The sequence below is a fragment of the Squalius cephalus genome, assembly GCF_949319135.1.
Source record: "Squalius cephalus genome assembly, chromosome: 3".
Lineage (NCBI taxonomy): Eukaryota > Metazoa > Chordata > Actinopteri > Cypriniformes > Leuciscidae > Squalius > Squalius cephalus.
Window position 1 is genome coordinate 31,048,314 of NC_137124.1, and position 23,425 is coordinate 31,071,738.

General features: G+C 36.9%; 1 protein-coding gene across 3 annotated transcripts in view; it reads left to right on the plus strand.

The window, feature by feature from the left end:
• Window positions 1-18,688, plus strand: part of bean1 (brain expressed, associated with NEDD4, 1) — a 59,583-nt gene extending 40,895 nt beyond the window's left edge. For all 3 annotated transcript variants that reach the window (XM_079865776.1, XM_079865777.1, XM_079865778.1), the window contains one exon: window positions 15,894-18,688. In XM_079865776.1, the coding sequence (XP_079721902.1) occupies window positions 15,894-16,251 (358 nt within the window). In that variant the 3' untranslated portion in view covers window positions 16,252-18,688. The remainder of the gene's footprint in view (window positions 1-15,893) is intronic.
• Window positions 18,689-23,425: the final 4,737 nt, after the last annotated feature.

The following is a 23,425-nucleotide window of genomic DNA, read 5'->3' on the forward strand; positions in this document are numbered from 1 at the left end:
GCACTGAAAAAGGCTTGGTGTGTTTGATCTAAATGGCAGCTTGTCTAATTGGCATCTTCAAAGAATTTGTCAGTTCCCTTCCTTGCCATTTAGCCTGCCTGCCTTCACACAGCGACCCATAGAATACTCTTCTCAGGTAGGGGAGCCCATCACAGAGGGATGTTTCAGAGTGAGAAAGGTTTTATTGTTTATCAGATCATTTCAATACAATGACTTTAGGTTGGATGTGAACAAAATTGAGTAGCTCCAATGAGTAGTGGCCTTTGCTGTTTTTAGCATTTGTTTCTCATAAGAGCTCCACGAAAGCAATTTGATTATGTAAAGGAACCTCACTAATACACTACAAAAATCAATGCAAAAACATTATCTGAGGCGATACATTTCAAAATGATTATGACCTCAGTGGAATCTATACATCCTGAAATCATTAGAACCATACTCTGTATCATGTAACTATAATCTATGAGTCTATAAATTCTATTATTTTATTTTCAGAAACTATAAACTCCAAAACAATTATAACTTTTTTGGGGATTGGATATACAGTACATTCTGATGTCTTTGTGATATTCAAAATCATGATGAACATATTGGGAAAATTCTAAAATTTTCAAAATCGTTTTGAAGTGTATAGCTTCTGATTATTCAGTAATGTATTCCTTAATGAAGTCAGTGATGTTAGAACTCAAATACCACTTTTAAGGTCATTGTGATTGTGGAATGTATCGCACAAACCGTCACCTTTAGCCTACTCAACCAAATAGACTTGTATTAAAATATTCTGTTCACTTGCATTAAAATTGCATTTCTAGCATAGTGTTACTGATGATGATCGACCAATGAAAAATCCTGAGAGTTATGATAGTGGAGAGTAAAAGTAAGAGAAAAATTAAGCAACCAAAAGATGCACTCAGAACAGAACAGAACAATAGAGAACTATAATATACTATCATTGTGATAGACTATACTATCATTGCTGTAGTTTTAGTACCTGGTGTTTCAGTTTTTGTTCTTTTTTTTATATTTGGGGGCAAAAGGCACCTTTATCGTTACGCCACATTAGGAAAGAAAAAAAAATACAGGTGTCTGACCCATGCGTATATCCACTGACCTACAAAATGATTGGACCGAGAGACTCCCAGATATGAAATGAATGAGAGTGTGCACTCTTGACAGCACACACTGCACACTGGCAGTTTTTAGTAGATGTTAAATCAAGAAATGTGCACTACTACACCCACATGCATCTAACATGCCAAAACAAACCTTTCATTTGAGTTTTATTTTATTTTTTTCTGGAAAGTGCGATATGTTTGTCGTTCATTTATGCATTTGACTTGAGAAAAAACAATTGCTTTCAGATGTCAGGAGAGTGGACTTCAAGTCTACTTTTCAGTTTTTATGAGCTATAGACACAATTTACAGATTAACATGACTTAGACACTTCATCAAAAACATTTAAGTTTGCGTGAAAAACAATAAAGGTGATCTGATATTACATCTCAATGTCATGACAGCGTGGAGCATTCTTCAAGAACATGGAATTCGAATATATTTGAACTGGATATCTATGAAGTGAACCAATGTGAAGACTTAGCTCATGAATATTAAGTTACATGGCTGGACAGTCTAGGAAAATTACCTGGCAATGTCAGCATGAGCCAATTATAATTCATGAACTTGATGATGTCATAACCAGCCCGTCTTTCCCTTTAATCCCCATTTAAATTCAATCCAGTGCCACTGCCTGAATATATTGAACCGTATCGAATGGATTGCGTGTAAATGTTTCCCTGCCCTTAAATATAACCCATGGTGTGCTGCTGTCAAAGATGTTGACTCAACCTGACTGAAGTGAAGGTTGACTTGTGACTTCATGCGATTGACCTGACTGTTGAGTCAGTTAATCGACTCTCAAAGTGACTTTGTCTAGTTAGGTTATTTATCACTCCTGTAGTTATTCTTTCTCAGTGCTGAAGTGCTTCCTCAGTTGCATCAGATGCCTAAATTGTCAAGCATGTGGCTGTCTGTTTGTGCTTGTGTGTGCGTATCAGAGAGGAAATGTTTAGTTAGGGTCATGCTTGTGCTCAACTTGCCTGCCCTTCATGGCTTGTTTCACAAAGTGCCAATGGTATTTACATCTCTATGACAGTTCCATTAGGCTGGCAGAGCCCTCTGGTAAAGCTCTGTGAAGGGGCTTTTTAACAGGGTGAAATTACCTCTCCACAAGAGCAAGAGCTACCTGAAAGAGCAGGGCCTCCTCCTATTAAAAAGTAAATTATGACTGATATAGAATATTAGTGCTGGCCTGGAGGCCTATTAAGAATTACTGAATGGTGTGTAATTCTATTTGGGAGAGATATCCGACCCTCGGTCCAGATACTAAATTCAATTAGAGACAGGCGTTCCATACCCGCACGCCTCTGTTGAGATGATGTGGCAAGATGATGAAAGATTACCACTACACACTCTTGACCACATTTTATCCTACTGTGAAAAGTATGCATCGAATGCAGTTATTTTTATGGAAAGAAACTTATTATACTACAGTTAGTGCCGGTCCTCCAATCTGATTGGCTGAGCTGTGTTTCAGGGCTGTGCAACGATTGATTGCATCCAAAATAAAAGTTTGTGTTTACATAATATATGTGTGTATATGTGTGTACATTTTTCTTAAATATATACATGCATGTGTGTGTGTTTATACATACAAAATAATTATACGCAGTACACACACATATATTATGTAAACACAAACTTTTATTTTGGATGCGATTAATTGCGATTAATCGTTGCACAGCCCTAGTGCTGATATTTTATTCATCTGTGTTTACACATTCCAGATAGACTGTCAGGCTGTGTTAAGCCCCAAAGTATATTTCGGCAGTCCGTCTGCATGCAGCCCAATTTTTGTGACCGTGCAGATGGTGCGCCTGAGGGATTTGAGCACTTGAAAACAAAATCCGCTAGATAGTGTGCACGTGCCGGACACATCTTCCTCCGCTCATGGCCAAGGGAGTGTACTTTGAAATGCTCATACGCACAACTGTGCGCAAGTCGAAGCGGAATGCGGAAAATGAAGTATACCCGGGTCTTTAGTGATGGGGATTTTTCACTGACTCTTTCTGCAGGCTACATCTATGCGCCAGTAGGTGGCAATGTGTGAACTTTCCAGACAATAATTGAATCATTCATTCAGCCGATTCGTTCAACAACACTGAGGGTCCTTCTCAAACGGAAGGCTGTGTCCTAGTAAGGCTGCATATCTTGGCTGCCACGTCAGTGCTGAAGGCCATCTTGATTTGAAGGAACTTTGGAAGGCAGCTTTCGTTTCGTGTCCTTCGGTCAGCTCATTCTGAAGGATGCATCAAGTGTATCCTTCGCGTCCTTCAATCACAAACAATCCCTTGCACACATTCCAATTCATGAAAAAGAACTGACGGTAAACGAATCCGCACTGAGTGTTTTTTAAACGAACACTAAACTGCCAACAATATAAGCCACTGGGAGACCACAGACAGATGTCATTCACTATATTAACTGGCTTTTTATTATAAATTCAATACAAAGCTTTTTAATACAAAGTATTTTTTTCAAAATTAAGTTTTAATAGTATTTTCGTACCATGACCATGGGGGCAGGAACATGTGTGATGTTCCATGCGCACTTACTAGACCGTCACATTCTAGCATTCAGTGCTGAGGAGGAGTCTAGCCTTAATGGGTGGGTGAGTGATTGAATCATTCATTCAACCGATTATTTCAACAGCATTAATTAATTTAGGATCAGAACAAGTCCTCATTTGGAACTATTTTAGTTGATGGAGCTGGAACCAGCAATATTGTGTCTAAAATGTAATTTACGATTTAAGTAATTTAAAATGTAGTTTATTTAACTGTTATACAATTCATCATACGTATAGTGATAATCATACTTTTGGTCTGATGTGTCTGATAGCATGGGTGTGTTATTGTGATATTGCTTTACTTAAAAATATTATTTTGCTATTTTTTATTTTTATTTTATTTTTACTTCTTCCATTGAAAGACCTCAATTCCAGGGTTCTATGTTTTACCGTTATACGGTTATATAGTGTTCTGTATGGTATCTGTGAATTTAAAGCATTTGAGAGGGGAGGTCTTACAGATGCTAAGGCACTGAAGCCGAACGGAGCTCTCCATCACTGCCTGCCTCTCTACTAGCCTTCATTCATCTGTGCCAGAAATGAGTGGGTGCAGAATCGCTCTTCAGATCAGAGGAGATGAGCCTCCAGTCACATCATAATGTGCATTTATCACCACTGGCACATTGCAGCCTGCCCTTTCAGCCACTGTTACAGACTCAGGCCTCTCTGTATTCACAGTTAAAGCAAAATGGCTACAAAAAAATATGTGCTTAGAGGAAGATTTTTTTTTTTTTCGTGTGTGTATGTGGACTGGCATAGGACCATTATGCTGTGTTGGAACTGGGCTACCCTGGCATTTCCGCATGCCACGTTTGGGAACATGCCAGTTTATTCTACATGAACATATGTGGACTCTAACATGGAGTCCACCGCTATGCTGTTCTTTGATGTCTTCAGGACTTTGGAAAGAGGAGCTATTAGCACAGTGGGGCTGACAGGGAGGGGCTGTGGCATGTGACTCACGCCAGGGCTGCCATGGCCACAGATGGCACCTGCAAACTTAGTGCTCAGGGCATGTATATGAGCTGCTCACCTGTGGAGCCCGTGAAGTGCTACTTCCGCAGAGCAGAATAAAACTAGGCAGATCGCAGAAACACACACACACTCTGCAGTATTCATGATTCTATACACACAATTCATGAACTATTTATTGCTCAAAAATATCCACCAGAAATGTGTGCGTGCGTGGTGTGTGTATATTTTTGAGTGTGTTTAGAATAATACGAAATAAATATAGAAATTAAATACTATATATATATATATATATATATATATATATATATATATATATATATATATATAATCCATTTTAATATAAATACAATGTTTATTAATACATAAAAATTAGATTTTTATTCAATTATTATAAATGTTAATAAATATTTAGAGGGGTTATATGTAGAACCATGCTGCTGAACCATGTAGAACGTCGTCCATGCTGCTGAGAGTGACGTTTAGATGAATATGTAAATATGTGCTGTGCGCTTTCCTCTCAATTACAAAATAAACACACAACAAAGATGCAAGTGTGACAAAGCGGCAGTTAAGAAAACATCTGATCATAGCAATGTGGTTAGGTTTGCAGAAGCTCTGCAATTCAACGGCATCATGTCGACAAATGAAATTTTAAAATTACAGTGTTATGATAGTTTGATTATAAAGTAGCTTATATTTGAGACTATAGACTATATAGATGTGAGAATAAAGTTTAAATTAATTTTCTTTGCATGACACATTTACATTACAGTACAGAATGGTTCTTTCGGCATTATGCTGAACATTGTATAAACATTCACATTTCATGTGTCATAGAATGGAAGAGAGGCTCTCAGGAGCGCATGTAAACGTCACATCCTTTTGATTTTCCAGGCAAACCGGCCCCAGTCCTTCACATAAAAATCAGTCTGTAGGCATTGTCACGTCTTGTTTTGAATCATGGTTCATGTTTCATGTCAGTCATGTTTCATGTTTTGTCATGTGAATCCCTTGCCCTCATGTGATCCTGCCATGTGTATTTTGTGTGTCTAGTAGTCATTGGTTAATTGTCTAAATTATGTTCACAGGTGTGTTTCGCTTAGTCATTAGTAGTCTGTATTTAAGCCCTTACGTTTGCCACGTGTCTTTGTCAAGTATTGTTTCCCTGTAACCACCGTTGGTAAGCGCCGTGTCCGTGTCCGTGTCCGTGTCCGTGTCCGTGTCCGTGTCCTACAACTTGCCTCCAATGGATCACCTGTTACAGCATTCATGGACAATCTAGGAAGTTAGTAAAGGTCTTGATATTTAAGTTTCATTACATACTGTTCACACATTGGCAATAAAAAAGCAATTAATACATGACAATTTTTACATACAGCCAAGGCCGTTTATAGTATGTTTATTTATATATTTATGTTGTATTTTAATATTTTAATATTATTTTTATATACAAATTTATTTAAAGTGTGGGTGTGGAGTGATACTATATTAAAGACCTCTGCGGGTGTTTTTCATCATGTTCTCTGGGGAAGGGTGAACTGTCTACATTAGACCAAGGTGGAAAAACAACTGATGCTCATATTTGTTCCTGAGAAGAACAATAGTGTATTTAAAAAAACACATTAAAGAAAACACAGGCTGTTTATTATTTTAGGAAATGGATAGATGAGATGAGAGACACAGTCATGGCTGGGCTGTGACATTTGCATAGCTTGATTAATAAATTATTGTCAGTTGAGGTTGCACCTCAGTATGTGTGTGTGGAGGAGTCCCTGAGGAGCCGGGGTCCTTAACAGGGGAAGAAGGGTGTGGTGCAAAACATTTCTCGCCCTGTTGGCCTTTGCTGAAGAGAGCAAACAGCTTTATGTAACACAGAAGGATATAGATAGCCCAGAAAGACCTCTGCGCTATACCTTATTATCATACAGAAAAAAGCCATCGCAGTGCAGGCTGCGACATTTGGAATGTGCCTTTATCTAGATGGCACCTCACACACACACCTGCACATGGAGAATTCTCAATCAGAGTTATTATTTATGGATGAGTAGGGGAAAACACCGCTGAGGGTAACCAGGGTAACAACAGATGTCTTATTCATATTGATTATAGGTTACACAGCAGGTGTTGTGAACCTTTAAATGAGCACAACTGTATCAGCCTATAGAGTAGAGAAAATTAAAGTTAAAGCCTGAACCTGGTCCATAAATGAACTAGATGCTTGTTTTTGATCTTGAACTAAGTTTCAGCTTTTGGACCTCGTAATTTTTCATTAAAATATCACAGCTTGATCTTCCATTCTGTGTCCATCCAATCAACAGCCAATGCATAGAACCATGTCCCTGCCCTACTTTTTTTTTTTAATTTTTCAATTATAATTATTTTTCACTGTTTCAATAATCAAACACAGATGAATGGATACTTGCAGATGTAGTTTTACAGTGCTGTGATTTGACTCAAAGATGAAATAGTGAATAGACAAAAACAAAGTAAAACTAAAATGTTTAAAAAATGTATTTTATTAAATGCTTATAAATATTAAATAATGAAAAAACTATTTTTAATAAAAAAAATATTATATACTTATTACAAACACTATTTGGCATAAGGTTATAAAAAAAAAAATCTAATGAACAGATTATTTAATGGTAACTCTGCTTGTTCCTGGAGTTGCATGATACAGGTTTAACAATAATGCTCTCTTTAGTTTCGTTTTCCCTGTTTTCTGTTTGCCTGAGTTCTCATTGCTTGTTTGTCGCCATGGTTGCTAATTTAGTAACACCTGTTCCATGTTACGTTGATTATGTCTCTCCCTGTATAAGCCCTCAGTTCTCTCAGTTCTTTGGATCTTTCCAAATACCCACACTTACGGCCTTGGCCATTTGAGAGTGCGTGCACGCGACATGAAGTACTGTAAGTGCGCAAGACTCTGGTCTTGGTCTTGGTCTTGGTCTTGGTCTAAACCCCAACCCCTCAAAGTATTGGCCTTGTTTTGGTCTCAGCACATGCTGGTCTTGGTCTTGACTTGGTCTCAGTTTAGGTGGTCTCAACTTCAACACTAACATGTAGTTGCTTCATTGATTCTCTGTGATCTAGTTGAAGCTGTTAAATTCTCTTGTATCTCATTCTTCCTGCGTCTCACTCTTCATTGGATTAAGATACGCAGTGCTACGTGACAAAATGCCGAACCTAGAAAAGATTTTAAAAAAAGGATATTGCAGCAGCCTTTGTGGCCCTCACTGTGAGAATATTCCTTAATCCAAATATTCTGCCTGGTTCTGTTTGTTGGCTGTTTTTATTTATTTTTTATTTTTTTTATTTTTTTTGGATGGGAACAAATTAAGGCTCACTGGATTTGCTTGATGTAGACAATCCTACATGGCAAGAGGTCTAGTGTTGATGTCCTTGCCTATGACCTCAGCAGAACAATAACCCAGACAACACCTCCACACACCCGCTTAGGACCCAAAGCCAGAGCCCACCGCAGACCCAGAGCCTATGCCAACCGAGTCTGACCAGGTGTGTGAGCCAGCCCTTATGTCCGTCCAGGAGCTTGAGACTGAGCCAATGTCCGTCCTAGAGACTGAATCTACACTCTCTACGTGTATGGACAACGAACCAGAGCCAAAGACCCTGAGCCAGAGCCTGCCCAGTCAGACCAGAGGTATGAGCCGGTGTCTCTGTTCATCTCTGAGGGAGTGTTAGTATAATTTGAGAGCATGGAATGGAGTCCTGCCCATACTACCACCACTGTGCGGTTCCATATCCACAAGGAATGGTATGATGATTTGGATGATATCATTCCCCAAAATCTCCAATCTTCACTGGTCCCATCCAGTTTCCAGTCTCCTCCTTCATCTTGTCTTGTCCAGCCTCCCACTCCCTCCTTGTCTGACAATGGCATTAATTTCCCTGGGTATGCCTCCACTAGTTCCCTTCAGTGTCGATCCCCTAGCTCCATCTCGGCCTGCTCCACTGTGGTCCGTCATCCCTTAGGCTCCACCAGGCTCCCTCATTTCTCTGGCTTCACCTTGGTCAGTCATCATCCTGGTTGCTCCACAGATTTCCTGGCCTCCGACTACTACTCGTCCCTGCTCCCCTTCAGCTCCACCGGGCTCTTCCTTCCCTCCGACTCCACCATAGTCCTCACTCCCACCGGCTCCATCCCTGGTCTTCTGAGCCCCCGTCTCCACCTCAGGCTCTGCCTTGGCCCTCCAGGTTTTACACTGTCACCCTGGGTCTTTGTCTCCTCGGCTCCACCTCAGTTGGTCCAGCTTTTGGCTTCACCCTGGCTCCTCCCTCCATCGGTTCCGCCGTGGACCTTTGTCGTTATGGATCTGCTCTGGATCGCTCCCTAGCTCCTCCGTCCATCATCTCTTTCTTGGTGTTTGCCTCCGATTGATCCACCAGTTTCTTGCCCTTCTCCTGCCTCTCGACCACCTCTGGAACCCCCTTCCTCCATACTCTGTTGGTTTTGTTACAGCGCGTGGACATGCCTTCAGGGAGGGGGGTGTAATGTAACTATAATGTTTTCATTGCTTGTTTGTTACCATTTAGTCAGTCTGCTATTTTATTATAACCGTAACTCCTGATCGGAGCCTTCCATAAATATTTAGTTTATTCGTAGAGTTACGCTTCAACTAAGTTTAATGGTGCAACGCAAACATATTTAGTAGTGTGTAAGTTGTAACTTAGTGCCCATTTACTTCAAAACTAGGCTAAGTTGTAACTTGTGCATAGTTGGTGCAACTGGCCCCTATTCCATTTCTTTGTTCTTTAGGCGTTGTCAGTGTTTAAAGTAGTTGATCACCTGTGTTCATTAAAGTCTCTAGTATCTTGTTCTTCCTGCGTCTCGCTCTTCATTGGATTAAGCTACACAACAGAATGTAGAATTGGGTGAATAACACATTACACAGTGACCTCATTTATATAAGTATATATTAATGTGGACTGAATTGGACTCAGAATGCTGCACTGCAGAGGAAGTTGCTGTTTGACTTTGTGTATGTCAAAGTCAAGTCACTTTCATTTATATAGCGCTTTTATGTCTGCAAATTAATAACATAATGTAATGCAAGGTAAGGTACAACCTAATGAAAAGACTGCATAACACATTTGTGTAAAATCCAAGGAATGCAGTCATTGGCCATCATTGCCAAGTTCAGTAGAGGTGTCTGCTGAAGTGTGTAATTCTTAGACACGGTGACGCCACAGTATAGCTGAGTGCAGTATTCTCAGAGACGTGTGCCAGAGTGTTGTGGGGTTATAAGCATTTAGTCAAGCTGTCAATATTGTTTGACCTGCTTATGGTGTCAGTGTGAAGTGTCCAGGCGTGGAGTAACAAAATGTGTTGACATCTGTATTATTATACTGAGTTGATGTGCATGTGTTTATGTGCTGTTATTGTCAAGTTGTCTAGGTGTTATAATAAGTTCATATCTGCCCAAACTTGAAAACGGCTTGCTCAACACATGAAGGATGCAAAGGGACAACTCAATTCCTTTTTAATGCTTTATTTTTCTTCCAGATGGTTTTGATGCCATTGGTTGAATATGTTGAAACAGTTGAATTGTTGTTGAAATTAATTGAATGACATAGAATTAAGGACTAAGGAATGGGTTGATAACCTTAAAACAGAAAATAATCATGCATTACTTTACACAATAAACAATGCATGACACAGCAACAAAGTATGGCTTTGAATAAAGTAAACGTTTAAACATCTCAACTTAATCTAGCACTTCAAGCAATTACTTCAACTGCCACATTATCTGCAGTCAGGAAATATTCACAATAAAAGGAGTCACCACTCCTACCAGAATTAAACATGGAATTTGTGGAATTTGTGTGGAATTTTTTTTCTTGTTTGTAGGTTGAGGACTCAAGCAAAAGCTAACCCCAAACATTTTATACCCATGCTTATCTGCCAGGTGCGCAGGTAAAAGCAGTCCCTCCAGAAATGCTGGCTCAATTGTTAGTTCCACTCATGTGTTTGGATTATCTGCCCTCTTCTGGCCTGGAGTTCTTTAAAGGAAAAGCTGCCATTGTACTAATTTTGTGTGTTCTGTTCTTTGACGCAACACCTCCCACTTGACCTCCTGGTTCTTGAACCCAAGGAGGTCACGCAAACCTCTGTGTTGGGGCTGGTTCGATTTCAGTTGTCAGGTTTTTTGTTTCTTCAACAGCAAGTAAAACAATGATGTGTCTGACATCCCTATGAAGAACTGTACTAGGTATTTTGTTTGTAAGTTATCTTACATTGTCACAGGGTTTTCAGGGGCTGGGGGGAAATAATTCTTACAAAAACATGGTTAATACCAATTTAAATGTCAGCTGTTGTTCTAAAGTTAATTTATTTCATCCTCATATCAGACACTTTAGGTAGAAAAAAATATATATTTATGGCATACTAATTATGTAAAAAGTGTCAAATAAAAAATGTTGACTTGCAGTGAACATAAAGCAAAACTTTACTTGCAGATGAAGCCTGAAGAAAATGACTTGAAAAGAGAATGAAAAAATGTGTAGGACTGAAAGGGCTGGAGTAGGTAGAAGAAGAGGAGACTTGGGTGTGAGTGCAAAAGTCATTTGTTGCTCATAGGTTTGCTCATAGGTTTTGGAGCTTCACAGCTTGACAAAAAAAGGTAGCGCTTTATTTTACAGACCTGTTCCCCATGTACATACTATATACTTATTATAGTAATTGTAATAACTGGGTAATAACTAGGTACTAACCCTGAACCTACCCCCAAACCTAACCTTAACCCTGAGTTACTTTGGATTACCCAGTTTCTTAAGTACACTGTAAGTACACAGAAGTGCATGTACTGTAAAATAAAGTGCAACCAAAAAAATACAATTATACTTTCACTAGTATGGCCATTTTAAAGCATTTTTTGTAGTCTTAACGTTTAAAAACTGAACAAATTATAATTTAAAAGCCTAGTGCTGAAACATTTTCAATTGTAGTATATTATGTGTACAAAGATATTTTATGGCTGCTCATTTGCAAATATAATATCTTGTGGATCTCTCTCATGGAACCGTCTGTTAAATTAAGCTGCCATAGGTGGAAATTAATTATTTCTGATGCTTTTACAATTGCTGATCATATAATAAACGTATCAATATATAAAATAATAAAATATCTGTATAAAATATCAGCAGTAGCTGCTGTATTGAGGGGTCTCCGCATATACTCCGAGATCTACTCCCTCTCATCCTTCGTCAAGCTTCAGTGAGGTGATGAGGGCTAATTAACACACCACCTGCTCAACTGGAAGAGGTAATGATACCAGGGAAAAATGGCTAAGCATGACTGGGACCCATTAAAGGAGCAAGTAAAAAAATATATAATTGGTTCAGACTAAATCAAACTAGTCTCTCTCTCCTTCTCTCAGAGGTTCTCTGTCTTTTCAGTTTCTCTTCTCTTGTCATGATGGTGATCAAACCCCACCATGAACACGCAAAACGCCTCTTCATGAACTCTGAATAACACCTGTCATGCTTGAAGGTCATTCTTTAGATTTGCCACTGCATCTCTGGTTGGCTGAGATTAAAAACCCAGAGATACATCAAACAGTTGAAGTTAACAACAAAAACTAATTTGACAAATAATAAAAAAATATCAAAACAAATAAAACAAATCAATGTTTAATGTTTTATTCACACAATTTAGCATTATTGGTCTTGCCTTCTGTTTGGATTCACTAGTATTTTGTAATATCTTAATTTAATAATAACAATAATAGTAATTCCCAGAAACCCATAGATACATTAAACAGTTGAAGTTATTAACCAAAAACTAATTTTAACATTTTTAAAGGGCATATTCAATTCAATAAAATTCAATAAAACACATTCAAATAATTAATTTAGCCTAATATTGCCTGAAAATGTATCATGTTATAAATGTTTGTGAAAGTGAAAATGACTAAAAGTTGTTTTTACATTTGTCTAGTGTTTTGTATGGAATACATTAAGGCCCGGTTTCACAGACAGGGCTTAGACTAAGCCAGGATTAGACCATAGATCAATTAGGACATTTAAGTAATTTTTATAAACATGCTTAGAAAAAAACATTACCGATGTGCATCTTAAAACTAAAAAGGCACTGATATATTTTTAAGATCAGTCAGTGCAAGTTTATTTCAGTGGAAACAGCTCAGACTTACATTTTAGTCTAGGACTAGTCTTAAGCCCTGTCTGTGAAACCAGGGGTATGAGTCATGAAAGTCACTTATGCTCAGAAAGGCTGCATTTATTTGATCAAAAAGTAATATTATTATTACAATTCAAAATAATTGTACTACTTTAATAATAATTTAAAGATGTCATTTATTCCTGTGATGGCTAAGCTGGATTTTCAGCATCATTATTCCAGTCTTCAATGTCACATGATCCTTCAGAAATGTGTATAATTATGCTGAAGAAACATTTATTATTATTAATGTTGAAAACAGTTGTGCTGCTTAATATTTTTATGGCAACTGATACGTTGTCATGATGAATAGAAAGTTCGGTAACACTTTATTTTACTGTGTCCTTGTTACATATGTTACATATAAAGCATAATTACATGCAACTAACCCTCAACCAAACCCTAATCCTACCCTAACCCTATAGTAAATAATGTATTTGCTTAATATTACTCAGTACTTAAATATATAATTACACTGTAAGAAGGACACCTTAAAATAAAGTGTAACCGAAAGTTCATAATAACAGCATTTTTTAAATAGAAATCTTTTGTAACATTATAATTGTCGTTACTCTCATTTTTTGATCAATTGAATGCATCCTAGCTGAATAACAGTATTAATTTCTTTTTTAAAAATGCACATCTTTTGTCTAGACAAAAGATGCATCTATGACAGAGATCTTTGAGCCCACCACAAAGCCCCCTCAAATGTGTAAGTCTGGGGTGGCGGCCTAAACCAATTCTAGCATCCCGTTTCCGCTCTCTCTGACAGTCTGATATGGTTAACCATGCCGAGATCCAATTACCCTGCTGCTATTCGCTCTTACTCTTTCTAACGCTCTGTGCCCTGCTCTTGCTGAGGTCAGAGGCAGATGACTGCTTTACTTCTACTGGAAGTGCCCATGACCCTGGTTAATGTAGTTCACCTCACACACACACACACACACACACACACACACAACTCAAGCAAGCAAGTAGGCCATTTCACTCCCTTTCTCTATCTTTTTGTTTGCTTTTCTCCTGGATGGAAACATCGGGTTTTGAATCTGATATGCTTCACTTGAGCTTTGTTTGTGTAGCAGGGTATCGCAAAGAGAAAGTAAAATTGGCAATTTGATGTGGTGGGAGGAAGAAAAAAGATAATTGAATGCCAATTCTAATGCTTCACCCTGAGTCAAGCATGATACTTAGCATGAGCCATGAAGAACTTGCACTCAGACATTATAATAGCATAAGTAAATTTTGAGCTCTTTATGTAAAAATCTGTCATAAATCTGACACTTCTGTTACATGTGGTGAAGCATAAAAAATGTAAAGTATAATTTAAGTTGAGAAAAAATTAACAGTATAGCTAAGACATTTTATTCATTTATTATTATATAATATTTGTATTAATTTGTATTGTATACATTTTGTTAGATATATTATTATATACAATTATTATATACAAGTTTTATTTATTTTTATAGTAAATTTATAGAGTCACAAGAGGCTGGAAGGGAGTGTTCTGGGGTCCACAGAAAACCAACTTTTTTTTTTTTTTTTAGAAAAGATTGTACTAGAGCTTTTAAAGATGTGTTAAATAATAAATATGCCCAGCGCAATGATTCTTAATACATATATTGTTTAACCCTTAAATGCATGGATGTTTAGCGAACCGGATCTATATCTGGATGAATCTCTACTTGTCGCGATAATATAAATCTCTCCTGATATTAGAGTAACAATTACAGAAGAATAAAATAAATATTTTGTTACCTTTTGGATCTTGGAAGGGTTCAGTTTGAGCAGATGTTTTATACCATCATCACTGTCCTCGTCAGAGCTCATTTCCCAGTACATTCAGCATCTGGCACATATTCGCCATTTCAAACATATTCTCAAAACTATATTTTCAACATCATCAAAATCAATATTTTGATCGCTGACAGATTCTTCACCAGATCCACCATCAAGTGACAGTGACACTAATATTTGACTGTGTTCAATACTTGCTCTGAAGTAAATTGCTGAGCCATTTCAAGTTTTGCTGATGATTCTTCCTATTCTTTTGTTTTCTGCCTGCGGTATGAGTGAAATGTCATTGTGTATCAGACATTGCCACTTGTGTAAATTGCACTTATTCAGTTATCAAAGATTAAATTATTGTTGTGAAGAAAAAAAAAAATGCTTACACTGTTACACACCTCGGTTGTTAGTGACCATATAAAAATTTTACAAAAATGAATGTGAAAACAGGCATTCTTTTATAAAAAAAAAAATATATTGTTATATTGTTTATAATGAATTGATTGAAGAACACTTGAGGTTAATGTCTAACTTTAAAAAAAAAATAATGAGGAGGAGGGTAGTGAATGACGTCCTGGGTCACTAAAGACCCAAGGTATGCGTTTAAGGGTTAATTTATAATTTTAGATTCATGTCATTGTTTGAATATGTTATTTGTGAGTCATTGCCACTACTGAGTCCAAGAAAAAAAATCCCCAAAAAATAATAAAGAATCCTGAACTATCATGAGAAATCATGAGATTAATCACAATAATTTGTTCTGTTGACAGCCCTAATTAACAATATTTTTTAAAAGATTTCTTACATTTAAGTGTATTTGAAATGTATATTTAATATTTTTCATATAATTTTTTTTTATCATTTTTGTGTCTTTATTAAAATTACAGTAAAAAAGCCAATTTTTTTATTGTGGAGACAACATGTTTTCTTTATTTTTCTATAATATCACACTATATATTTCCCCCATACAGATTATATGTATTTATATACTGTATTAGCAAGGGGATCAACATATTTAGGGGCTCTTGGCAAAAATTCCTTGAAAATCCCTGTGCCAGTACATTTCCTGCCCTCTAGTGGTTAGAATAGTTAACCTACCAAGTTTACAGTACATATTTTGTGGTTCCCTAAAGAAGGTGTGCAACAGGATCCTCCTATATTTAACAAACTTTGATATTATATTGATAGAAATGTTGAAATCAAATGTGTATATAATCATATTTAATCAAAATGGTGTTTTTCTTTCAGTTACGATGAATGTGTGGGACAAGGGACGCAAATATATGTTCCTACGGACGATCCACCCCCCTACTCCCTCACAGACCCGTGCCGTGCACACTATCACAGAGAGATGGAGGATCTACCCGCTGGTGCTTCCTGGGTGTCTGCAAGCAGCTCTTCCCAATACCCAACCAGACTCCATGACTTCAGACACCAGCCAATCGCCTCCATCTCTTTGTCAGCCTTACCTTTTGAAGAAGCGCCCCCATACGAAGCAGTAGTGAGTGAACAAAACCAGCCCCTTCCACTGATGCCCCTGGATCTGCTCAAACACACTACAGCGGACAGCAGTCCTCAGGACAGCGTTTCCCACAGGATCCTGTAATCCTGACCTCTCCAGCACACTCATGCGTCACCTGTACCAAACCAGCTTTGAGAGGGACTCTTTTGTGTGGCTGAGGTCTCCCTGAGTCAAGAGCTGAAACCGACACCTGCAGAAGCCCACAATTACCTCTCACTTCACCTGACGCAGACACTGCACCTCCTGTTTTATCTGACAAAGCGGGAGCCGCCATGAGAGCACAGGGCTATCGACCACTTTTTTTGTGCGTCACCTCACCTAGTCTTTTGCTTATGGTGTAATTATATGTCAACGTGCGTCTTCTCTTACTGATAGACTTATAGATGATTTCAACTTCACCACAGCTCATTTTGGATGGCCTGACTTTAAAAAGAGCAGAAAGCCTCCCAATAAACATCACCTGGAGAAATTAACGTGGGAATAGAAATGTACCTTTCTTTTTAGTGTGACAAATTGAGCGTGTTCCTGCATGAGTGACTATTTCCACATGACTATCTCCTACAACCTTTTTTTCTTCTTTTTTTTCCCCAATTTAGGGTTGGTTTTAACTATTTACGTTTTGTAATCTGTAAACTTTTTTTTTTTTTTAAGATAATATTTTGTACATTTCATAGAATAACTAGCAAATATGAGAAATTATCTTTAAAGCAATTTGAATGTCGTCAGAAAATCTATATGCTTTTTATCCATACTTTTCTACTCACAATTTATTTGCTCCTTACATCAGTGGTTCTCAACCAGAGGGTAAATTCCAGCCCAAAAAGTCCTATAATTATTTATATTTACATAATATTAATGAAAATACTGGAAAAAAATATATATACAACATCAAACTGACATATTTTTTAAAGTCACCATGAAATCAAAATTGACAATTCATTTTGTTATGGAATATTGCTCTATTAATTATAAATGATTTATCCGTGCACATCATTATTATTATTATTATTATTTGCCTTGCAGTCAAAAAGGTTGAGAAGCACTGCTTTCCAGCTAGGGTTAGGTCACTGTGATTTCTTTATATTTCCTTCTTTTTGCAGAGACTACTGTTTTCCTAAAGTCTCCTGGCAATGCTAATATTCAAATGCATCTGAAAATCTTAAGAAAACAACAGATAAGTATGATATCAATGCATATGACAAATACAAACTATAGTTAGAAAGGGCTGTAGGGGACACTTTGCCAAAGGGTGTAAAACAATTTTACATTGTTCTCCTAAACTGCATTGATGCTGTGTACATTATAACAGAAGAGCTGAGACTGGTAACTAAGTAGCTCAAAAGCAAAGCCATTGTAGCATTGATGTCAATATGAAATGAAACATTAGATAGTTCTTGCTGGACACACTCTGTGCTTCCAAAATAATGATGTATCAGATTTGTTCCTGTTTTTGTTGCCCATTTCCCACTTCATTTGCTGTAACACAATGGCTTCCCCGCACATGCATGTTATATACAATGTGCCTAGTAAGCACCATGACTGTTAGATTAACATGCTAAAGTGAAGAAACTTTTCCATTCACATTTTTAATGTTTTTTTTTTTTTTGTCACACACACACACTATATATAAATACACAAGTGTGTGTGTGAGTGTAAAAGTTGCCCATAAAATGACTGCATGATGCCTCACCTCTATTCTCCTCACTCTTCCCTCACTGCACAAAAGTATATTCTTATAGAAAAGAGGGTCTGTAGGGATTTATTCAATTGAATTTGGTGCATGAATGCATTTGTTGTGTCGTGAAAAGCAGCTCAAAACAGAAATGAATATTAAATGGCCCACTATTATTTACCTATTGTAGTTTGAACTTTGAATGTCGAGCTTGTCTCGTTCTGGTCATATAGCTCTGTAAAGGCATGAGCTGTATTGGTCAACACCTTAGATGAAGAATTGCTCCAGATGTTATATGATGTAATGAGTAGAGGTGGATTAGCTGTTGCCACCACACTGTAAACCTAATTCTGTATCTGTAAACTCTCGAGTTTAAGTCACACTTGTTAGCACGAGACTGTAGCAATTCTGTGTGCATAAAGATAAAATTAACACGAGTCAGATTTAAAGGAATATTGCCAAATTATTATTAATGAAGATCTACTTCCCATTCGTTGCATATTTTCTGTCTAGGTTTGTGCATTTTAGTTGCATCTATGGAGTTGATGTTCTAGAAAATCACTTTAAAATGGCTTATGTTTGTGTGCTATTTCACCAGTTTCATTAGAACACATGGATATTGATTCTTACACCAAAATAGCACCCTAGCATCAAAGCCCATTGTAAATGTTGACTTACATTTAATGAATCTACATCTCAAGTGTGTTATTTCTCTGTCATAATGTTTTGGTCGGTTGTCCAAAGTGATAATGCTGTTTCATAGAGCTGCAGATGTCGATGTATGTTTTGTATAGGAGTCTTTATTCATTTACCACTGTATCCTCTGAATAAATAAAAACACCAGACCTCTATCTATTGAGATGTTAATCTCTGAATGATTTCTGGGAGAATTTTGAAATTGTCAATTTTGTAAATACAGTGTAGTGATACACACACAAAAACTTAAAGGTACACTATGTAACTTTTGGCTCTCTAGTGGTTTAAAAAATTAAACGGGATGCATTTACGGAAGAAAATTGTTTTAGTTGTGTATCAGCTCTGCGTTACTGTGCAGATGAAGATTATCCAACTGCTCATAAAACATTCACTACAAGGCTTAAAGGGACAGTTTTTTTTTTTTTTTTTCATTAATTACTCACCCTCATTTCGTTTCAAACCCGTAAGACCTTTATTCATCTTCGGAACACAAATTTAGCTATTTTTGATGAAATCAGAGAGCTTTCTGATCCCTCCATAGACAGACACTTCATTGCAACTTTCAACTGGCATTGCAACTGGCCCAGCAAGGTAGTAAAGACATCATTAAAAAAGTCCATGTGTCTACAGTGGTTCAAATGTAATGTTATGAAGCGACAGTAATAATTTTTGTGCGCAAAACCCCCCCAAAAAAACGAATTTATTCAACTATCTTTTTTTTGTGACATCATTCTCTTACGCTGTTGACGTAGTGTAAACAGTGCAGAGCTTCTGGGTTCTACATCAGAACGCCACCTCACTATTGGCTAGCTCCTGCGTCAGCATCACACGAATGTGTTGTGTGCGCACATGACCAGCGTCGGCCGATAGTGAGGCGGCATTCTGGCATAGAACCCGGAAGTGCTGCACTGTTTACTACGCGAATAGCGTACGTAGGAGATCTGACACAGAAGAGAAGAAATTGTTGAATAAAGATTTTATTTTTTCGCACAAAAAGTATTCTCATTGCTTCATGACATTACGTTTCATGCTCTACTGTAGACACATGGACTTCTTTAACGATGTTTTTACTATCTTAATCTTAATAACGACATGAGGGTGAGTAATTAATGACAGAAATTTCATTTTGGGGTGAAATCACCAGTTTAGATGGAAGTTGTTGATCTCAAGTTGACAGCTGAAGACGTTAGAAGACCCATTAAAGCTCCAATATGTAACAATTTTGTAGTAAAATTTCCGAAAATAACTTGCACAGTGTGATATATTTCCTCCAGTTGTGTACTTACAATATCTCAAAAGTCTCCAAAGATTTTTTATTTCAGAGAAATTCCGATTTTAAATAACTGTCCGTCCCGGAAAAGAAATGTCGCCTCTCAGTGACGCAATGTCCGCACTATCCTTTTTTTCCGGTGTGGACCATGTGATATTCCACCACACCGGAATATCACATGGTCAAATGCGGAAGTGGTGGTTATAGCGTTATAGCCATAGACTGTATGGTTATAGCTGTTATGGATCACGATTACTCTTTGGCGAGTATTGAAGTGCCAACAAAACGAAAGCGTCCATATTCGGATACACGCAGACTGTGTGTCAAACGGAGGAATAAAACCCGGATAAATATCGGCCAGGCGTTTTCGAGATGGAGAGAGCTGCGCGACAATCTTGGACTTGACAGAGACTCTGCTCTCGCGAGTGTATTGATAGACAGGTAAGCAAATCAAATTTTTTTTTTATTGTACAAGTAAGTTATATTGCTCTTTGTACTTCGGTAAGGCTTTTTATCACGTGTGGTGACCGAGATTATGGCAGTACAATTAAATACAATCGGAAATGTGTTGTTAAAAAAAATATATTTAGTCATTACTTGCAAATGGGGTAACGGGATAATACAGCATAACATTTCACGTTCCTTGCAGTTCATTAATTATGATGACATAAAATAATACGATCAGACATACAGGTAATACAAAAACGAATAAATTACCTCATCCGTGATCATGATTCATTCATTCCATTTAGATACATCGCTAGATGGTGAAAACGCATTAAAAACGACATCTCCCATCATCACCTCCTTCATAACATCATCAAGCTTCGCCTTTGTTATTGTTGGAAACTGCGCCCTCTTGTGGTGAAAGAATATTACATATTGGAGCTTTAATATACACAGTACTTCCTTGAAAATAAATTCCAGCACAGTGCTACAACAACCATATGACCCTTTACAATATATAATGCTTATATGAACTCTGTTAGAGAGCTAGGCTACATATGGCAATTTATCTATTCAGTAAAGTGCATAAATCACCTCTTGAGGAAGGAACCCCCCCCTCCCCCCCCTCCCCATCTCAGTGTCGCTTTAACAACATTTAAAATCCCTCAGTCCTCGCTATCCCCAAAAAGCCAAGTCATTATTGATTCTCTTTTTATTACAAACTCTTTTGCATTCTCTTTTTGCCAGCAGACTCTCCTCTCCTCTGTTCCGTTTTTTTTTTTTTTTTTTTTTTTTTTTAAATGGGTGATTCCCGAGAGGTTAGAGATGTATTATTTGTTGTGACAACTAATCTATTCCACTCCCACACGTCATACACATCAAAGTAGCAGGTCAACTTTTCTCTACTTACAGATATGACGAAACACGAGTGGCGTAATTTCCCGTAAAAACCATCCCATCAGTTCTAAAATATAAACACTTAACAGGCTTACCATAGTGAATCAGGGTAAGACATAAACACGTTTGGAAGAAGCATTGATGATGTATTGACTCATTATTTAAATTTAGTTCATTTTGAACAAAAAAAGTTACGTAGTGTACCTTTAAACTATGATGTACTCATTGTTTTGGTAAAACATTTTAACACTTAAAAATATTGAGCACATTTTAAAGTTGTGAAATCAGAAGAGTAAATGTAAGTAAAAAAAAAAAAAAAAAAAAAATATATATATATATATATATATATATATATATATATATATTAGTATATAAGTAAAACTGAAAAACATTCTGCAAAAAAAAAAAAAGGTATAATTTCTTCATTCTCAAATATTTTGACTGAAACTCAAAAATATATTTACAAAGATATAGCCTAATTTGTTAATCAAATGCTAATTTTCTTCTTTATTGTCTAAAAAGAAAACTGAAATAATTGATTTACATTAGGACTAAATTAACTGTAGGATTTTTAAGCATTTATTTTGGTACGTCCAGCTCAAACAATCAGAGATTTTATTAATGTAGCATATTATTATTGTGATATTTACAGAGCCACTGAATTATTTTTAGGGTGTAGTAAATTCAGTATATAGCAATGTAAGATTTTGTTGTGCACAGTTACCGCTGGCAAGTTTCGGAGAAGAATGTGCAGTTTAGGAACAGATGTTGATTGTAAACTAAAGGCTTCCAGATGGACAGAATGTTTCCTGAACCATTTTGCCCATTGACTCCTGTCATTCATAATGCATTACAAGCCTCTCGCTAGCACTGATGTGGATATTCATCTCTCTCTCTCTCTCTCTCTCTCTCTCTCTCTCTCTCCTGCCTGTTTGCACGGTGGGCTCACAGAAAGTGCCCTGAACAGATGGCCTGTGCCATTGCTCTCACCTTAATTAGCCTCTTGTCCCAAAGATCCTCTTCTATTAAACTATACCAGAGGAATGCTCATTTCATCCATGCAGAGCCACACAACTCTAGCACACTACAGAAATCAAAGTACAAACATCTGAAACATTTTATTCAAGTTATTTTAAACATGTATTGTTTTATGTAATTAATGTGTATTTTACCACTGATTATTTGGTTAAAAGGTGAAGTTACAGTGTAATAAGTACTGAGGAATATTAATTAACTACATGTACTTACGATATAGGGTTAAGGTTATGGGGATAAGGTTTGGTTTAGGTTAGTTGCTAATTACGCATAATTTACTATAATTATTTATATGGTAAGCAAATGTAACTTGTGTAATGATGTAATCTTAAAATAAAGTGTTACCGAATATTTTCAGGTCAGAAAAGGTAAATTAAGTGAGAATATTGAAGTAGCTTCTCCCCCCCTTTAGTTCCTGTTTTTATTATTATTATTATTCTCCAGCACCAATAACTCTTTATCCAGTGACATAAGTGCTTACTAAGTTTTGTGCATTTTGTGATCTTGTAATATTTGTTGCATTCAGTATATGTTTTGATACATTAGTTAACTTGATTGTTATGTGTTGGTATACAGTTGCAATCAAAATTATTTAACCCCCAGAGACTGTAATCCTTTACAAATAAGATTTAAGATTTAAGATTTGTATTCATTTAAAAATGTCATCTATAACAGTTTAGTGGCAAATTAAAAGTGATAATGTCAATATATAATGTAATGCTTTTGAGTTGTATGATTTATTTTTTGTAATACAGCAAGGTCATAATTATTCAACCCAATGCTGCTGTTTTTAAGTCACTCATTTGTGTGGTATGGTTCAAAATTGTGTTAAAACAAAATGAAGCCTTTGGAAACTCTTTAACAAAACTGTATTAGCATGTGCTGTTACACATACAGTACATACATTTAGCCCGTGCGTGCTAAAGATGAGTAGCAAATAGGTCAAGTCAAAAGAGCTGTATGAAGGACATCATACATTTTTTTTTTTTTTTTGAAGTATCAGCCATTTTAGCAAATATGGTGATGCTTACGGTGCAGAGACTGAAGATTGATGATCAATGGACTTTCCTGCAGGACAGCCACCCTATAAGTATCCCTCCAGATCTACTTAAGCTTGGTTCAGGGATCAGTCGTATAATGTTTTTGAGTGGCCTGTACAGTCTTCAAAATTACATCTCATTGAAAATAGTTGGTGTAATTTGAAGAAAGCAAGATTATTAGTGATCTGGAAGCTTTTTCAA